This window comes from Pseudophryne corroboree, chromosome 10 (genome assembly GCF_028390025.1).
Source record: "Pseudophryne corroboree isolate aPseCor3 chromosome 10, aPseCor3.hap2, whole genome shotgun sequence".
Classification (NCBI taxonomy): domain Eukaryota; kingdom Metazoa; phylum Chordata; class Amphibia; order Anura; family Myobatrachidae; genus Pseudophryne; species Pseudophryne corroboree.
Genome location: NC_086453.1, coordinates 91,740,411 through 91,761,415, shown reverse-complemented (window position 1 = coordinate 91,761,415; position 21,005 = coordinate 91,740,411). Strand labels below are relative to the sequence as shown.

General features: G+C 46.2%; 1 protein-coding gene across 5 annotated transcripts in view; it reads right to left on the bottom strand.

Moving 5' to 3' along the window:
- The window catches only part of SYT3 (synaptotagmin 3), a 475,850-nt gene that overhangs the window by 120,973 nt on the left and 333,872 nt on the right, over positions 1-21,005 (bottom strand). For all 5 annotated transcript variants that reach the window (XM_063942589.1, XM_063942592.1, XM_063942591.1 and 2 more), the window contains one exon: positions 11,789-12,338. In XM_063942589.1, the coding sequence (XP_063798659.1) occupies positions 11,789-12,338 (550 nt within the window). The remainder of the gene's footprint in view (positions 1-11,788; positions 12,339-21,005) is intronic.

Here is a 21,005-nt window from a genome sequence, read left to right as displayed (position 1 = left end):
ATTGCTGCTGGTCAATGTCTCCGCGGAGGAATTGATTATAATTCATTTTAATGAACATCATCTTCTCCACATTTTCTGGATGTAACCTCGTACGCCGATTGCTGACAAGGTGAGCGGCGGCACTAAACACTCTTTCGGAGTACACACTTGTGGGAGGGCAACTTAGGTAGAATAAAGCCAGTTTGTGCAAGGGCCTCCAAATTGCCTCTTTTTCCTGCCAGTATAAGTACGGACTGTGTGACGTGCCTACTTGGATGCGGTCACTCATATAATCCTCCACCATTCTATCAATGTTGAGAGAATCATATGCAGTGACAGTAGACGACATGTCCGTAATCGTTGTCAGGTCCTTCAGTCCGGACCAGATGTCAGCATCAGCAGTCGCTCCAGACTGCCCTGCATCACCGCCAGCGGGTGGGCTCGGAATTCTGAGCCTTTTCCTCGCACCCCCAGTTGCGGGAGAATGTGAAGGAGGAGATGTTGACAGGTCGCGTTCCGCTTGACTTGACAATTTTGTCACCAGCAGGTCTTTCAACCCCAGCAGACTTGTGTCTGCCGGAAAGAGAGATCCAAGGTAGGCTTTAAATCTAGGATCGAGCACGGTGGCCAAAATGTAGTGCTCTGATTTCAACAGATTGACCACCCGTGAATCCTTGTTAAGCGAATTAAGGGCTCCATCCACAAGTCCCACATGCCTAGCGGAATCGCTCCGTGTTAGCTCCTCCTTCAATGTCTCCAGCTTCTTCTGCAAAAGCCTGATGAGGGGAATGACCTGACTCAGGCTGGCAGTGTCTGAACTGACTTCACGTGTGGCAAGTTCAAAGGGCATCAGAACCTTGCACAACGTTGAAATCATTCTCCACTGCGCTTGAGACAGGTGCATTCCACCTACTATATCGTGCTCAATTGTATAGGCTTGAATGGCCTTTTGCTGCTCCTCCAACCTCTGAAGCATATAGAGGGTTGAATTCCACCTCGTTACCACTTCTTGCTTCAGATGATGGCAGGGCAGGTTCAGTAGTTTTTGGTGGTGCTCCAGTCTTCTGTACGTGGTGCCTGTACGCCGAAAGTGTCCCGCAATTCTTCTGGCCACCGACAGCATCTCTTGCACGCCCCTGTCGTTTTTTAAAAAATTCTGCACCACCAAATTCAAGGTATGTGCAAAACATGGGACGTGCTGGAATTTGCCCATATTTAATGCACACACAATATTGCTGGCGTTGTCCGAGGCCACAAATCCACAGGAGAGTCCAATTGGGGTAAGCCATTCCGCGATGATCTTCCTCAGTTGCCGTAAGAGGTTTTCAGCTGTGTGCGTATTCTGGAAAGCGGTGATACAAAGCGTAGCCTGCCTAGAAAAGAGTTGGCGTTTGCGAGATGCTGCTACTGGTGCCGCCGCTGCTGTTCTTGCGGCGGGAGTCCATACATCTACCCAGTGGGCTGTCACAGTCATATAGTCCTGACCCTGCCCTGCTCCACTTGTCCACATGTCCGTGGTTAAGTGGACATTGGGTACAACTGCATTTTTTAGGACACTGGTGAGTCTTTTTCTGACGTCCGTGTACATTCTCGGTATCGCCTGCCTAGAGAAGTGGAACCTAGATGGTATTTGGTAACGGGGGCACACTGCCTCAAGAAATTGTCTAGTTCCCTGTGAACTAACGGCGGATACCGGACGCACGTCTAACACCAACATAGTTGTCAAGGCCTCAGTTATCCGCTTTGCAGCAGGATGACTGCTGTGATATTTCATCTTCCTCGCAAAGGACTGTTGGACAGTCAATTGCTTACTGGAAGTAGTACAAGTGGGCTTACGACTTCCCCTCTGGGATGACCATCGACTCCCAGCAGCAACAACAGCAGCGCCAGCAGCAGTAGGCGTTACACGCAAGGATGCATCGGAGGAATCCCAGGCAGGAGAGGACTCGTCAGAATTGCCAGTGACATGGCCTGCAGGACTATTGGCATTCCTGGGGAAGGAGGAAATTGACACTGAGGGAGTTGGTGGGGTGGTTTGCGTGAGCTTGGTTACAAGAGGAAGGGATTTACTGGTCAGTGGACTGCTTCCGCTGTCGCCCAAAGTTTTTGAACTTGTCACTGACTTATTATGAATGCGCTGCAGGTGACGTATAAGGGAGGATGTTCCGAGGTGGTTAACGTCCTTACCCCTACTTATTACAGCTTGACAAAGGCAACACACGGCTTGACACCTGTTGTCCGCTTTTCTGTTGAAATACCTCCACACTGAAGAGCTGATTTTTTTGGTATTTTCACCAGGCATGTCAACGGCCATATTCCTCCCACGGACAACAGGTGTCTCCCCGGGTGCCTGACTTAAACAAACCACCTCACCATCAGAATCCTCCTGGTCAATTTCCTCCCCAGCGCCAGCAACACCCATATCCTCCTCATCCTGGTGTACTTCAACATCTTCATCTTCAATCTGACTATCAGGAACTGGACTGCGGGTGCTCCTTCCAGCACTTGCAGGGGGCGTGCAAATGGTGGAAGGCGCATGCTCTTCACGTCCAGTGTTGGGAAGGTCAGGCATCGCAACCGACACAATTGGACTCTCCTTGTGGATTTGGGATTTCGAAGAACGCACAGTTCTTTGCGGTGCTTTTGCCAGCTTGAGTCTTTTCAGTTTTCTAGCGAGAGGCTGAGTGCTTCCATCCTCATGTGAAGCTGAACCACTAGCCATGAACATAGGCCAGGGCCTCAGCCGTTCCTTGCCACTCCGTGTGGTAAATGGCATATTGGCAAGTTTACGCTTCTCCTCCGACAATTTTATTTTAGGTTTTGGAGTCCTTTTTTTACTGATATTTGGTGTTTTGGATTTGACATGCTCTGTACTATGACATTGGGCATCGGCCTTGGCAGACGACGTTGCTGGCATTTCATCGTCTCGGCCATGACTAGTGGCAGCAGCTTCAGCACGAGGTGGAAGTGGATCTTGATCTTTCCCTAATTTTGGAACCTCAACATTTTTGTTCTCCATATTTTAATAGGCACAACTAAAAGGCACCTCAGGTAAACAATGGAGATGGATACTAGTATACAATTATGGACTGCCTGCCGAGTGCAGACACAGAGGTAGCCACAGCCGTGAACTACCGTACTGTACTGTGTCTGCTGCTAATATAGACTGGTTGATAAAGAGATGTCTATGTAACTATGTATGTATAAAGAAGAAAGAAAAAAAAACCACGGTTAGGTGGTATACAATTATGGACGGACTGCCTGCCGAGTGCAGACACAGAGGTAGCCACAGCCGTGAACTACCGTACTGTACTGTGTCTGCTGCTAATATAGACTGGTTGATAAAGAGATGTCTATGTAACTATGTATGTATAAAGAAGAAAGAAAAAAAAACCACGGTTAGGTGGTATACAATTATGGACGGACTGCCTGCCGAGTGCAGACACAGAGGTAGCCACAGCCGTGAACTACCGTACTGTACTGTGTCTGCTGCTAATATAGACAGGTTGATAAAGAGATGTCTATGTAACTATGTATGTATAAAGAAGAAAGAAAAAAAACCACGGTTAGGTGGTATACAATTATGGACGGACTGCCTGCCGAGTGCAGACACAGAGGTAGCCACAGCCGTGAACTACCGTACTGTACTGTGTCTGCTGCTAATATAGACTGGTTGATAAAGAGATGTCTATGTAACTATGTATGTATAAAGAAGAAAGAAAAAAAAAACACGGTTAGGTGGTATACAATTATGGACGGACTGCCTGCCGAGTGCAGACACAGAGGTAGCCACAGCCGTGAACTACCGTACTGTACTGTGTCTGCTGCTAATATAGACTGGTTGATAAAGAGATGTCTATGTAACTATGTATGTATAAAGAAGAAAGAAAAAAAAACCACGGTTAGGTGGTATACAATTATGGACGGACTGCCTGCCGAGTGCAGACACAGAGGTAGCCACAGCCGTGAACTACCGTACTGTACTGTGTCTGCTGCTAATATAGACTGGTTGATAAAGAGATGTCGTAGTAGTATGTATGTATAAAGAAGAAAAAAAAACCACGGTTAGGTGGTATACAATTATGGACGGACTGCCTGCCGAGTGCAGACACAGAGGTAGCCACAGCCGTGAACTACCGTACTGTGTCTGCTGCGACTGGATGATAAATGATATAAAAAATATATATATATCACTACTGCAGCCGGACAGGTATATATTATATATTATATAATGACGGACCTGCTGGACACTGTCTGTCAGCAGAATGAGTTTTATTTTTATAGAATAAAAAAAACAACAACACACAAGTGAAGTCACACGACGAGTGTTTAACTTTTTCAGGCAATCACAATATAAGTATACTACTAACTATACTGGTGGTCAGTGTGGTCAGGTCACTGGTCAGTCACACTGGCAGTGGCACTCCTGCAGCAAAAGTGTGCACTGTTTAATTTTAATATAATATTATGTACTCCTGGCTCCTGCTATAACCTATAACTGGCACTGCAGTGCTCCCCAGTCTCCCCCACAATTATAAGCTGTGTGAGCTGAGCAGTCAGACAGATATATAATATATATAGATGATGCAGCACACTGGGCTGAGCCTGAGCAGTGCACACAGATATGGTATGTGACTGAGTCACTGTGTGTATCGCTTTTATCAGGCAGAGAACGGATATATTAAATAAACTGCACTGTCTGGTGGTCACTCACTATATAATATTATGTACTCCTGGCTCCTGCTATAACCTATAACTGGCACTGCAGTGCTCCCCAGTCTCCCCCACAATTATAAGCTGTGTGAGCTGAGCAGTCAGACAGATATATAATATATATAGATGATGCAGCACACTGGGCTGAGCCTGAGCAGTGCACACAGATATGGTATGTGACTGAGTCACTGTGTGTATCGCTTTTTTCAGGCAGAGAACGGATATATTAAATAAACTGCACTGTCTGGTGGTCACTCACTAGTAAACTCTCAGCACTCTCTACACTTCTACAGTACTCCTCCTAGTCCTAAGCTCCAGTAAATCTCTCTCTCTTATAATCTAAATGGAGAGGACGCCAGCCACGTCCTCTCCCTATCAATCTCAATGCACGTGTGAAAATGGCGGCGACGCGCGGCTCCTTATATAGAATCCGAGTCTCGCGAGAATCCGACAGCGTCATGATGACGTTCGGGGCGCGCTCGGGTTAACCGAGCAAGGCGGGAGGATCCGAGTCTGCTCGGACCCGTGAAAAAACCATGAAGTTCGGGCGGGTTCGGATTCAGAGAAACCGAACCCGCTCATCTCTAGTAAATACTGGCTGCTTTATTTTTACACTGCAATTTAGATTTCAGTTTGAACACACCCCACCAAATCTAACTCTCTCTGCACATGTTACATCTGCCCCCCCCCCTCCCCCTCCCCCTCATGCAGTGCACATGGTTTTGCCCATTAGCGAAAAAGTTTGCTGTTGCGATCAGGTCTAAATTAGGCCCAATAACATATGAAATCTGCGCCACTGTAGATTGGATGAGCTATCATCATAGAGAAATAAGGCATATGGAATCTCTGGAGTGTGGATCTGCCTTTCACTTCCTCGGTCTGTACCAGTGTCCTTCCTAGGCAACAGAATACAAAGTTCAAAGAGCTTCATAGGGCAAAAAATACTGTCTAGAGGTCATATAGTACTGGGTGGTGTCTATGAGACTGTTTACATGCTATGTAGAAAGAAACAGTTATTCCTGCCAAATGTTGTCTTGTTGGTATTTGGAATGATTCATTTCCCTGGCTCATTTATGGAATGTTTAACCAAAGGTAAGGACGTAGTTCATCACTGTAACAGTACAAATGCATCAACATAGTTAACATGAAAACAAACACTATTATGAATTAGAGATGAGCGGGTTCGGTTTCTCTGAATCCGAACCCGCCCGAACTTCATGGTTTTTTTCACGGGTCCGAGCAGACTCGGATCCTCCCGCCTTGCTCGGTTAACCCGAGCGCGCCCGAACGTCATCATGACGCTGTCGGATTCTCGCGAGACTCGGATTTTATATAAGGAGCCGCGCGTCGCCGCCATTTTCACACGTGCATTGAGATTGATAGTGAGAGGACGTGGCTGGCGTCCTCTCCATTTAGATTATAAGAGAGAGAGATTTACTGGAGCTTAGGACTAGGAGGAGTACTGTAGAAGTGTAGAGAGTGCAGAGAGTTTACTAGTGAGTGACCACCAGACAGTGCAGTTTATTTAATATATCCGTTCTCTGCCTGAAAAAAGCGATACACACAGTGACTCAGTCACATACCATATCTGTGTGCACTGCTCAGGCTCAGCCCAGTGTGCTGCATCATCTATATATATTATATATCTGTCTGACTGCTCAGCTCACACAGCTTATAATTGTGGGGGAGACTGGGGAGCACTGCAGTGCCAGTTATAGGTTATAGCAGGAGCCAGGAGTACATAATATTATATAGTGAGTGACCACCAGACAGTGCAGTTTATTTAATATATCCGTTCTCTGCCTGAAAAAAGCGATACACACAGTGACTCAGTCACATACCATATCTGTGTGCACTGCTCAGGCTCAGCCCAGTGTGCTGCATCATCTATATATATTATATATCTGTCTGACTGCTCAGCTCACACAGCTTATAATTGTGGGGGAGACTGGGGAGCACTGCAGTGCCAGTTATAGGTTATAGCAGGAGCCAGGAGTACATAATATTATATAGTGAGTGACCACCAGACAGTGCAGTTTATTTAATATATCCGTTCTCTGCCTGAAAAAAGCGATACACACAGTGACTCAGTCACATACCATATCTGTGTGCACTGCTCAGGCTCAGCCCAGTGTGCTGCATCATCTATATATATTATATATCTGTCTGACTGCTCAGCTCACACAGCTTATAATTGTGGGGGAGACTGGGGAGCACTGCAGTGCCAGTTATAGGTTATAGCAGGAGCCAGGAGTACATAATATTATATTAAAATTAAACAGTGCACACTTTTGCTGCAGGAGTGCCACTGCCAGTGTGACTGACCAGTGACCTGACCACACTGACCACCAGTATAGTTAGTAGTATACTTATATTGTGATTGCCTGAAAAAGTTAAACACTCGTCGTGTGACTTCACTTGTGTGTTGTTGTTTTTTTTATTCTATAAAAATAAAACTCATTCTGCTGACAGACAGTGTCCAGCAGGTCCGTCATTATATAATATATAATATATACCTGTCCGGCTGCAGTAGTGATATATATATATTTTTTATATCATTTATCATCCAGTCGCAGCAGACACAGTACGGTAGTTCACGGCTGTGGCTACCTCTGTGTCTGCACTCGGCAGGCAGTCCGTCCATAATTGTATACCACCTAACCGTGGTTTTTTTTTCTTCTTTATACATACATACTACTACGACATCTCTTTATCAACCAGTCTATATTAGCAGCAGACACAGTACAGTACGGTAGTTCACGGCTGTGGCTACCTCTGTGTCTGCACTCGGCAGGCAGTCCGTCCATAATTGTATACCACCTAACCTTTTTCTTTGCATCATGTGCTGATTGGGGAGGGTTTTTTGGAAGGGACATCCTGCGTGACACTGCAGTGCCACTCCTAGATGGGCCCGGTGTTTGTGTCGGCCACTAGGGTCGCTAATCTTACTCACACAGCTACCTCATTGCGCCTCTTTTTTTCTTTGCGTCATGTGCTGTTTGGGGAGGGTTTTTTGGAAGGGACATCCTGCGTGACACTGCAGTGCCACTCCTAGATGGGCCCGGTGTTTGTGTCGGCCACTAGGGTCGCTAATCTTACTCACACAGCTACCTCATTGCGCCTCTTTTTTTCTTTGCGTCATGTGCTGTTTGGGGGGGATTTTTTGGAAGGGCCATCCTGCGTGACACTGCAGTGCCACTCCTAGATGGGCCCGGTGTTTGTGTCGGCCACTAGGGTCGCTAATCTTACTCACACAGCTACCTCATTGCGCCTCTTTTTTTCTTTGCGTCATGTGCTGTTTGGGGAGGGTTTTTTGGAAGGGACATCCTGCGTGACACTGCAGTGCCACTCCTAGATGGGCCCGGTGTTTGTGTCGGCCACTAGGGTCGCTTATCTTACTCACACAGCGACCTCGGTGCAAATTTTAGGACTAAAAATAATATTGTGTGGTGTGAGGTATTCAGAATAGACTGAAAATGAGTGTAAATTATGGTTTTTGAGGTTAATAATACTTTGGGATCAAAATGACCCCCAAATTCTATGATTTAAGCTGTTTTTTAGTGTTTTTTGAAAAAAACACCCGAATCCAAAACACACCCGAATCCGACAAAAAAAATTCGGTGAGGTTTTGCCAAAACGCGTTCGAACCCAAAACACGGCCGCGGAACCGAACCCAAAACCAAAACACAAAACCCGAAAAATTTCAGGCGCTCATCTCTATTATGAATCCTCAATGTCTATCAGCCCATAATGCATATATTAATAGAACAAGACTCTTAGCAGTCACTGGCGTTACACTAATTCTTTTGTTGAGGGTACAGTTTATATTTTTACAGTTCAGGGTGATCGCCCCCTTGTAACTCTTCTCTCCTGCCCACTGCTGCTGGACCCTATACTGCAGCACAGCGGCACATAATGGACAGAACAGAGACTACTGTTGCCAGAGCCGTAATTAGACTTTTTGGTGCCCTGTACCAGCAAGAGAATTGGCGCCCCCTCCCCCCTTTTTTCCAATATGGATATAAGGCGTATGCCTCGTGGTGAAGGGGCATGACAAAATATATCACAGAAAAAGACCATGCTATGATGCCTTTCCCACATTTTATATACATAAAATGGATTTGGACACAAATGCTTTTTATACCACATTCGTGTAATTACTGTACCTTAAGATCTTGTTGTTATTCAGTTACAAATAACACATTTCAATATACTGCCATACCCAGGATTCAAACCTGTAACCTGTTGCATTCCAGTCAAACACCCTACTCATTGAGCTAATTGATCCTGCATAAAAACTATGAGCACTGTATGAAGCTACTTGTACATTGTAAAAAAATAATCAGCATTGCAATTGAGCAGATCTATGTAGTGTGCAGCCACACATCCAATCCTTTGCAACCACACACTACATAGATCTGCTCAGCCGCAATGCTGACCATTTTTTCACAAAGTAAAATGTAAGTGTGAGGAAATGAGAGGGCTGTGAAAAATTAATATAATTACCTCATTTTCCATGTCAACAAAACCCTGTTGAATAGTTACTTTTTATCCCCATGCCCCATTATATAACCATTTATATTCAGATTGTGTAGTTGTTCATCCTCCATAGCATGTTGCTTTTCATCCAATATTGCGTTTAAATCAACCTTAATATTGTTAATATATGCAATTGTTTTGTTATCTGTTACACTTTAGGTAATATATTCATGTTAAGGTGGGTACACACTAGGTGATGTGCTCTATGAGCGACGTCACCTAGTGTGTTCCCTTCCCTGCCGGGGCGGTTGGCGACAGTGCGTACACACTGAGAGATATGCAAACGATATCGCTCAGTGATGTGATGTCGCGGCCGGGCCATGCATGCATCTTTTGGACGACAATTTGTAGCTTCTGGGGTATAAGAAGGTGATGTAACTAATAATGTGACCGCCGGCAGAATCCCAAACGCTAGAAATCCTGACAGTCGGCATGCCGACGAACAGGGACTATTCCCACTCGTGGGTGTCCACGACACCCATAGAGTGGGGAAAAGAACCTGTGGCGAGCGCATCGGACGGGATCCTGTTGTTAGTATGCTGATCGTTGGGATCACCACCGGCAGCCACCCGATCCCAACCCATAAGAAGAGTTTCCCAGGGAGCAGTAGGGAGATTCTATGCTCCTAGACTAATAAGTAATGTTCTGTCAGGAGTTTGTAGTGGGAATTGTCGTGTGGAATTGGATTACAGAATTGTGCTGAACTGTTTATAATCCATTCTGTTCAATAAACCACTGTTGGTTTTTCATCTACCACCGTACCTGAGTGATGTGGAACCCTGTATCTTCACATTATGCTTCAAATAGTTACAATTGTCTAACTTAGAATTCTCGAGCTTTATATGCAAGGGCAGATAGCTCAATGAATAGAGTAAAAAGGGTATACAGGCAATGAGTTCGAATTCTGAGTATGTCAGCACCTTGAAATGTAATAAAGGACAGTGTGACTGAATGCTGTATAAGTATTAGTGACAGAAGGGGCGGGGGAAGGAGACAGGGGAGGTCAGGGGATGCTAGGCTTCAAAAAAGGGGGAAGCTGCAAATGAAAATAATTGAAACAGATAATTGACAAGTGCTGCCAACAGCGCCCCCTACATGCAGCGCTATGTGCAGTGGCACACTCTGCATACACCTAGTTATGGCCCTGACAGGTTGCTCAGCTAAGCAGTAGCAGTCTTTGCTCTTACCCCTCCTGATGCCCCCTCCCCCCCCCCCGAGTGGGCAACCAGGATCAGTGATACAGTAAATGGGCAGTAGATACGGCCAATGCTGATTGGAGGAGAGCGGATGTGGCGTTGTTAGCAATTCTGGTTGCTGCTGAGTACAATGGGAGAGCTCTGGCTGGTTTGTATACCAGGTGCCATATTCTTTCCTGTATGACATACTTTTGTGTCTAGCTTGAAAATAGTATTATGACATACGCATACCTCCCACCCATAGGGGGGGGGGGGGGGCAGTTGGGAGGCTCCTGTAGAGCAGCGGTGTATAGACGCTGTGCGCATGCGCACAGCATCTATTCAGTGGAGACAAGAGGAGAGGGGGGATGCCAGCAGCTCACAGAGCGCCGCCCATGCACAGATGTCCCTCTTTACTAGAGAACAAAGTTGGGAGGTATGCATACACAACTGCACAAAGATGGCTGTGCAGCAGCAAAGCATGAGTACAGAATGAGTTTACACAGAAGGTGGCACAGCAGATCACTCTGCCTAAGTTCTAATAAAGGTTATTTTGATTAGAGAATTGATTGGACTGCAGCCACTCAAGAAGATGAAGTTTACAGAAAAAAAACAGCAAATGTCTTGGGAATCGGTGATCATTGAAGCCAGAAAGACTCATTTATGTATTAGTTTAGAAGTAAACAGATTATCTGCTAAACAAAGCCACTCAGATATTCCAGGATCGATTGTTGGATGAACAGACAGAAAAAGCACATAAAAGAACACACATATATGTACAAGAAGCATCTGGGGCGATCCATACTGAATTAGGCCCTATGTACGTGTATGTGCACTGTACATACACTTTTAACTTAAACATAATACTGTTACTTTTGTAATTTCAGTTCTACTCCAAGTGATAATGAGCTGGCTGGTTATTCTTTGTTACGTCAGAAGTGATACAGTATGTCATTGATAAATTACGGCAATCAGTGATTTTTAAGCAACACTATGACACAGATTAACTTTAGCACGGAAGCCGCCGGGACCCAGTTTGAATCAGGCACTATGTGCAAGCATGGACTACAATAACACATACCATACTTACCTACTCTTCCATAACCTGCGGGAGACACACGATTTTCCGATAGTTCCCCACAGCCACCTGTAAGAGTGGGCACCCCTCCTGTATCCTGCCCACTTCCTAGTGAAGTGGGTGAGAGTGATATAAGGATTCCCTGTCCATATGCAAATTTACATGACAAAATGTAAAGAAAAGAAAACAAATTGAGAAAAAAAGTAAATAAAGGCATGGTAAATAATACCATATAACAAAAAGTATTATAATATGTACAATAAAATAAAAATAGCATAGCAACAAATTCCTGTTGGATACTTACTGAGCTAGCTTCCAAGATGTCTCTCCAGATCGGACTCTCTTCCGTAGGATTAGAGAACTCAAGCAAATTATCCAACACCACCTGCCCAATGAGGTCATGTCGGGTAAACCGGTCAAAGTCATATATACTGAAGTGCAATTTGCGATTCTGGAGCTCATTAAAGGGCACGTTAAAATGGAATGTCTCATTAAAGATTGGGTTAAGAGTCTTGCGGTGTACTTTAGTTTGGAACTTTTTCTTACGGTCAGGCAGAAGATACATCTTCACGTACGGGTCTGAAAACCCATTTGCATCCTTTGCTGGTAGGTCTAGAGCCTTCAGTATCTTTACCACCAGCTGCTCTGTGCTATAGGCATAGCGTAAGATGAAGCTTATACGTCCACAGCTCGTGGCTTCCTGCTTCTTCATCTCAGCATCAGCCGATCGTTGCTTATATAGCTCAGGCTTGATTTGACCGATGCTGGTGGCCTGCTCTGGTTTTTCATCCACATGACCTGAAAAATCAGGACTGGACAACTGCTGTGTCATGGGTCTGGGCAATGTATTGTATCTGGAAGACAAAAAAAAATAGTGACAAATATTAATTATCATTTATAGATTTTACATATTTTAGGTTTTAAGGCTAGTGTTCACACTATAAAAAAACCCAACAGAAAACTCAAACCTCCTCTAATTCATCTCTCTCTCTTTTTAGATATATTGCTTTAAAATTAATACATGGAAAGGACAGGACATTCAAAAGTTCGGGTCCTTACAGTCCCAGGCTTGTAAAAATTGGAGCCCAGTCTGTCAATAAGGCCAGTAAGCCACATCAGGAATTTATCATTATTTTTTAAGACTACAAAAGCATTTAAATAGGTACGGGTATGGAACCTACCCTAAATACCTACTTACGCTTGGGCCTGCTTCCAGGATGATGCCCATGCTCACAGATGAGGTGCACAAGCCACTTAGGGCAGCGGGTTAATCTGTAGCTCTACCATGATGGTCTGGCTTGCTTTTCTCCTGTTCTTTCTTTCACCTTCCCCTCTGGTTCTCAACTTCCCTCCACTTGTCTGAGCTTGCCTTCTTTCTTTCTTTCTGTTCCTTCTCTTTTCTCACCTCTTCTAGGGGGAGATGTATCAAGTGGAAATGTTGAACATACTGTAGCAACCAATAAGCCTCTGTCATTTATACAGCACTGTCTATGAAGTGACAGAAGCTTGACTGGTTGCTGTGTTCAACTGTTCCACTTTATCTTTCTCGAAGGGTTGATACATCTCCCCTCTAGTCCCTTCACCATCCCCTTTGATCCATACCATGCTTCCCCTCATTGTGTGCCAGCTACCCTTCCATCCATGTTTGGTCCCTGCCTATGTATACAATATATGCATATAAATATGGAGGATAATTGTTTAATGATATGGACTGTTGGGTTGAAACAAGATGTTTATTTAATAGATGTGGGTGTTATTGATTTAATGTCAGGGCTGTTGGGTTGAAGTGGTATTCACTCATTGAATGGGGTGCGACAACTTTTTTATGTTGTGGGGGACAAGATATAATTTCATTTTGGCAATCCTAAATTGCTGAATGTCAGGGGCAGCTAGACAAACTGCCACACCAACTACCTGACAGATATCTATCTATCTATCTATCTATCTATCTATCTATCTATCTATATATAGATCTATGTATCTATCTGGAGGGAGAGCTTTGAGGGGGGGCAAAGGATGAGGGGGGAGATGAGCGGGAAGAGGGGAGGAACATATGAAATAGGAGGTAAGAAGCGTGCGGGGCAGGTCCCAGCAGAGGGCAAGCCCACAGTAACTAGCCACACACTGTAGGGGCTGGAGCTGCATGCAGCAAGGTGGGGCAGGGCTTCGGAGGTGGGTGGAGAAGGGTTGTAGGGAGGGAGGAGAAGGAGCAGCCGGAAAGGGGATTATTTCCATCCTGACCCGGCCTGTGGTCAGCTATGATGGCGGCCGCACTGCGCCCCATGGCCCATTACATTGACTGCGCCTCTCAAATGTATTTATTTTTTTGAGGGGGGAGGTGCCCCATGCCCCCTGTGCCTCCCCATGTCCCCCTGCTAATTGCTAAGATTTCCATAAAGCGAGTAGTACAGTACCTATCCCTCTTCCAAACAGCTGTGGCATTAGGTAGTGAAAACTCTTCTTGCAGACAGACCCATCCAATTTATGAAACATCCATGGATCCTTCATTAACTCCCCTTGACTGCAACTGCAAACACTGACTTCACGCAGTATGGCAAAGACAATCTCAATTACTTGTGGCGTCATTGGCTTTTCTAATGCCACTGGGTAACTATCCTAACTATTGTGATATCACAACATCACCTGCAGGACTATCATAATATGTCACCAGTCTGTAAATTATTTCTTTATCCTTTTTGTAACTAACGGAAAAAATCTCCCAGGTTTCTATTTACAAGTGTCCCACAGACTAGAATGTCATCTGAATAATAAAAAAATCCGTCAAAATATTTTTTTTTCTCATGGAATAGACTCATTATCCAGACTATTGCAGGGAAACCACTATAAGCACAGCAATTATTTCTTACAGGTAGAAAAAATGTCAATAGAAAGCAATGGTATTTTTAGCTCAGGGAGTCTGGTGGCTGCACCTCCACTCAATTCTTACATAAGACGGCTGGAACAGGCGGCCTGGCTGATAAGCACAGGTGACATCTGTGATCTGAGGTAATCCGTCCTGACAGCTTCTCCCCAAACAGTGACAGATAAGTAGGAAAATCTCACAGGGAGAACTCACAGGTTCAATAAGAGACTAACAGATAAAAGCCTAGCATCAGTTTGCTGCCTTTACATGTTAAATGTTTTGCTGTCCTGAGAACATGAACTCTCATTGTAGAATAAAAACAAACACGGCAAAAATACTTAAATTATTTAATGATCGACAATTCTCATCTCGTGGGCACTGATTATGGAATATTTTACATGTAATTTGTTGAAATTTAACCGACTGGTTTTAGTCACACTAATTTTATGTACCGAAATTTACCAGTGGTCAAAGGGAATTGATTAATTGCGTTTTTATAATAACTAACAAGGGCTTGATTTACTAAAGGGCAGATTTAATTGCATGTTTTATATGCACAGTGTGAAATGTTCTGTTTAGCAAAAAGCTGTTCCCTTCTGGAATTCTAATGATTTATGAACAGTATTTTGTTTTTAGTCAGTGTAGTACATGAAAAAGGTTATGCAAGTGTGAGACTAAAATGATTACTAGTTTTTAGGAGCGTGACCTAACATTTCAGATTTAAAGTGCATCAGCTGCCTAGACGCGGGATGCGGTTATGTGACCGGCGGTCAGAAGACTGCTGGCCACTATATCTCCGCTGGGATCCTGAACGGGGAACAGCCCGATGGTCGGCATGCCAACCAACAGGGACTATTCCCACTTGTGGCGAGCGCAGTGAACCACTGAGCCCCTCTGCGTGGCGAGCGCAGCAAGCCCATAAGGGGCTTCATTGCGCTTGCCCCCCCTCGCCGGCTATCTAAAAGCCAGGGTCCACACAAACCCGACCCCTAGACACAGTGGAAGCAGCCATTTTGTGGGCAGAACAAACAGCCAATCATTTAATTAGGAACTAGTGATATAGCCTAAGTGATACAGGACAATTGCCTATTAGAGAACTAAACTATTGGTAAAAGTATTTCAGCTTTGACAGCGGTTCCAGAAATGGGGGCGTGTCACCCCCGTTTTCCAGGAGTGGCGATGCCAAGGTCTGCATCTGAGATGCAGATTTTTTGGCTTCGCAAGGCAGGGTGTGCAGCTGCTATGGGGCCCAGAGCTGAGAGGGGCCGCCTTCCCTGTCACACTTACTGTACATGTGTAATATACATTTTTTATCATTAGGTGGTACATAGGGGCCCTTCTACTGTAAGCTTTTGTTCTGAGCTTACAATATATCTACATATATTGCCATGGACTTGCTCAATGTAATGTGGTATATAATGAGCAGGTGGGCATTATAATGTTACATAATATGAACTGGGGCACTGTAATGTGGCATAATATGAACTGGGGACACTGTAATGTGGCATAATATGAACTGGGGACACTATGTCATCATAATGTGAATTGGGATTACTGTGTAGCATAATGTGTACTGGCAGCCGTACAATGTGACATAACGTGAAATACAGCACTACTATGGGACATAACATTAACCAAGGCACTACCATGGTTCATAAAATAAACTAGGGCATTACTATGGGACATAACATTAACAACTGCTATGGAGAGGCGTGTCTCCAGAGGCATTGGGACAGGGGCCTCTTCTAAGTCTTGCTTTGGGTCCCTCAAAGTTCTGGCGATGCCCCTGCTCTACAATGTCACCGGACAGGACACTTCAACAGTAGTGGGAATCTTTTGAACAAAGGAGGTCATTCCGAGTTGATCGTAGCTGTGCTAAATTTAGCACAGCTACGATCATCTTCCCTGACATGCGGGGGAGCGCCCAGCACAGGGATAGTCTGCCCCGCATGTCAGGCCGGCCCCCCATGCACAAATACAAAAGCATCGCACAGCGGCGATGCTTTTGTATTTGTGGAGTAACTCCCGGCCAGCGCAACTCCTGCGGCTGGCCGGGAGCTGATCGTCGCTGCCACTGACCGCAGCAGTTGCGTGAGACGTCACGCAGCCGCCGCGGCCCGCCCCTCCCCCCCCCCAACGGTCCGGCTACGCCGCCGTCCATCCCCCTGCGACCTGTCAATAAGGCAGAGGCAATCGCTACAGAACGTTGGCGCCGGAGCATGCGCAATTCTGACCCGCTCGTTGCGATAAACTGCAGCGAGCGATCGGGTCGGAATGACCCCCAAAGTGTCCCAAAGCCAAGGCAAATGGATTGGATTTCTGTGAGAAATTACTGTATTCTCTACATAAGAGAACCAAGAAATTTTTAGAAAGGCCCTTTAGCAATTGACAAATACAGTCTGGCTGGACGTGTAAAATCGGATTGAGCTAGAGTTTCTACTTGATAGAAAGTGCACACTTGGCTACTTGTTTTTCAGTGGAGGACCAGTGAGTTGGACTAGTAGAAGGCAATCGCCTGTAATGCTTTATTCAACAGAGGCAGAATATATTGGAGCAGCACATGCGAGCCAAGAGGTGGTACGGTGGAGGTAGGTGTTATCTGATTTGGACCAATAGCAGGCAGAACTGACACAATCTGTTGTTAGAGAAGAGTGCGCTCCAGCGCTGCTACTGTAAGTCCTGCTCCTACAATGGTGGCTGCCACACCCTTACTTAGCATGCACAACCCTGCGCCATATTGGATGTGTGACTCCATGTGCTGCAGGAGTTGCAGCACATGTTCCTCTGTGGAAGTCATACTAAAGTTTTCTCTATCGTCCTAGTGGATGCTGGGGTTCCTGAAAGGACCATGGGGAATAGCGGCTCCGCAGGAGACAGGGCACAAAAAGTAAAGCTTTTCCAGATCAGGTGGTGTGCACTGGCTCCTCCCCCTATGACCCTCCTCCAGACTCCAGTTAGATTTTTGTGCCCGGCCGAGAAGGGTGCAATCTAGGTGGCTCTCCTAAAGAGCTGCTTAGAAAAAGTTTAGCTTAGGTTTTTTATTTTACAGTGAGTCCTGCTGGCAACAGGATCACTGCAACGAGGGACTGAGGGGAGAAGAAGTGAACTCACCTGCGTGCAGGATGGATTGGCTTCTTGGCTACTGGACATCAGCTCCAGAGGGACGATCACAGGTACAGCCTGGATGGTCACCGGAGCCGCGCCGCCGGCCCCCTTGCAGATGCTGAAGTCAGAAGAGGTCCAGAATCGGCGGCTGAAGACTCCTGCAGTCTTCTAAAGGTAGCGCACAGCACTGCAGCTGTGCGCCATTTTCCTCTCAGCACACTTCACACGCAGTCACTGAGGGTGCAGGGCGCTGGGGGGGGGCGCCCTGGGAGGCAAATGTAACCTATATAAAGGCTAAAAATACCTCACATATAGCCCCCAGAGGCTATATGGAGATATTTAACCCCTGCCTGGATTCACTAAATAGCGGGAGACGAGCCCGCCGGAAAAGGGGCGGGGCCTATCTCCTCAGCACACGGCGCCATTTCCTCTCACAGCTCCGCTGGTCAGGACGGCTCCCAGGTCTCTCCCCTGCACTGCACTACAGAAACAGGGTAAAACAGAGAGGGGGGGCAAATTTATGGCGATATTTTGATATATATAAAGCAGCTATAAGGGAGCACTTATTATAAGGCTATCCCTGTTATATATAGCGCTTTTGGTGTGTGCTGGCAAACTCTTCCTCTGTCTCCCCAAAGGGCTAGTGGGTCCTGTCTTCGTTAGGAGCATTCCCTGTGTGTCTGCTGTGTGTCGGTACGTGTGTGTCGACATGTATGAGGACGATATTGGTGTGGAGGCGGAGCAATTGCCAAATATGAGGATGTCACCCCCTAGGGAGTCGACACCAGAATGGATGTCTTTATTTATGGAACTACGGGATAGTGTCAACACGCTAAAGCAGTCGTTTGACGACATGAGACGGCCGGACAATCAATTAGTGCCTGTCCAGGCGACTCAAACACCGTCAGGGGCTGTGAAACGCCCTTTGCCTCAGTCGGTCGACACAGACCCAGACACAGGCACTGACTCCAGTGGTGACGGTGACGAATCAACCGTATTTTCCAGTAGGGCCACACGTTATATGATTTTGGCAATGAAGGAGGCGTTACATTTAGCTGATACTACAGGTACCACTAAACAGGGTATTATGTGGGGTGTGAAAAAACTACCTATAGTTTTTCCTGAATCAGAAGAATTAAATGACGTGTGTAATGAAGCGTGGGTTGCCCCTGATAAAAAGCTGATAATTTCAAAGAAATTATTGGCATTATACCCTTTCCCGCCAGAGGTTAGGGAGCGCTGGGAAACACCTCCTAGGGTGGACAAGGCGCTAACACGCTTATCTAAACAAGTGGCGTTACCCTCTCCTGAGACGGCCGCACTTAAAGATCCATCAGATAGGAGGATGGAAAATATCCAAAAAAGTATATACACACATGCAGGTGTTATACTACGACCAGCTATAGCGACTGCCTGGATGTGCAGTGCTGGGGTAGTTTGGTCAGAGTCCCTGATTGAAAATATTGATACCCTGGACAGGGACAATATTTTACTGTCGTTAGAACAAATAAAGGATGCATTTCTTTATATGCGTGATGCACAGAGGGATATCTGCACACTGGCATCACGGGTAAGTGCTATGTCCATTTCGGCCAGAAGAGCTTTATGGACGCGACAGTGGACAGGCGATGCAGATTCAAAACGACATATGGAAGTTTTGCCGTATAAAGGGGAGGAGTTATTTGGAGTCGGTCTATCAGATTTGGTGGCCACGGCTACAGCCGGGAAATCCACCTTTCTACCTCAAGTCACTCCCCAACAGAAAAAGGCACCGACTTTTCAACCGCAGCCCTTTCGTTCCTTTAAAAATAAGAGAGCAAAGGGCTATTCATATCTGCCACGAGGCAGAGGTCGAGGGAAGAGACAGCAACAGGCAGCTCCTTCCCAGGAACAGAAGCCTTCCCCGGCTTCTACAAAAGCCTCAGCATGACGCTGGGGCTTCTCAAGCGGACTCGGGGACGGTGGGTGGTCGTCTCAAAAATTACAGCGCGCAGTGGGCTCACTCGCAGGTAGATCCCTGGATCCTGCAGATAATATCTCAGGGGTACAGGTTGGAATTAGAGACAGATCCACCTCGCCGTTTCCTGAAGTCTGCTTTACCAACGTCCCCCTCCGAAAGGGAGACGGTTTTGGAAGCCATTCACAAGCTGTACTCTCAGCAGGTGATAGTCAAGGTACCTCTTCTACAACAAGGGAAGGGGTATTATTCCACTCTTTTTGTGGTACCGAAGCCGGATGGCTCGGTAAGGCCTATTCTAAATCTGAAGTCCTTGAACCTGTACATAAAGATGTTCAAGTTCAAGATGGAGTCACTCAGAGCAGTGATAGCGAACCTGGAAGAGGGGGACTTTATGGTATCCTTGGACATCAAGGATGCGTATCTCCACGTTCCAATTTACCCCTCACACCAGGGGTACCTCAGGTTCGTTGTACAAAACTGTCACTATCAGTTTCAGACGCTGCCGTTCGGATTGTCCACGGCACCTCGGGTCTTTACAAAGGTAATGGCCGAGATGATGATTCTGCTTCGAAGAAAAGGCATATTAATTATCCCATACTTGGACGATCTCCTAATAAGGGCAAGGTCCAGAGAACAGCTAGAGATGGGATTAGCACTGTCTCAAGAAGTGCTAAAACAGCACGGGTGGATTCTGAATATTCCAAAATCCCAGTTAATGCCGACAACTCGTCTGCTGTTCCTAGGGATGATTCTGGACACGGTTCAGAAAAAGGTTTTTCTCCCGGAGGAAAAAGCCAAGGAGTTATCCGAGCTTGTCAGGAACCTCCTAAAACCAGGAAAAGTGTCTGTACATCAATGCACAAGAGTCCTGGGAAAAATGGTGGCTTCTTACGAAGCAATTCCATTCGGCAGATTCCACGCAAGAATTTTCCAAAGGGATCTGTTGGACAAATGGTCAGGGTCGCATCTTCAGATGCACCTGCGGATAACCCTGTCTCCAAGGACAAGGGTGTCTCTTCTGTGGTGGTTGCAGAGTGCTCATCTATTGGAGGGCCGCAGATTCGGCATACAGGATTGGATCCTGGTGACCACGGACGCCAGCCTGAGAGGCTGGGGAGCAGTCACACAAGGAAGAAACTTCCAGGGAGTATGGACGAGCCTGGAAACGTCTCTTCACATAAACATTCTGGAACTAAGAGCAATATACAATGCTCTAAGCCAGGCAGAACCTCTGCTTCAGGGAAAACCGGTGTTGATCCAGTCGGACAACATCACGGCAGTCGCCCATGTGAACAGACAGGGCGGCACAAGAAGCAGGAGTGCAATGGCAGAAGCTGCAAGGATTCTTCGCTGGGCAGAGAATCATGTGATAGCACTGTCAGCAGTGTTCATCCCGGGAGTGGACAACTGGGAAGCGCGCTTCCTCAGCAGACACGATCTTCACCCGGGAGAGTGGGGACTTCATCCAGAAGTCTTCCACTTGCTGGTAACCCGTTGGGAAAGACCAATGGTGGACATGATGGCGTCTCGCCTCAACAAAAAACTGGACAGGTATTGCGCCAGGTCAAGAGATCCGCAGGCAATAGCTGTGGA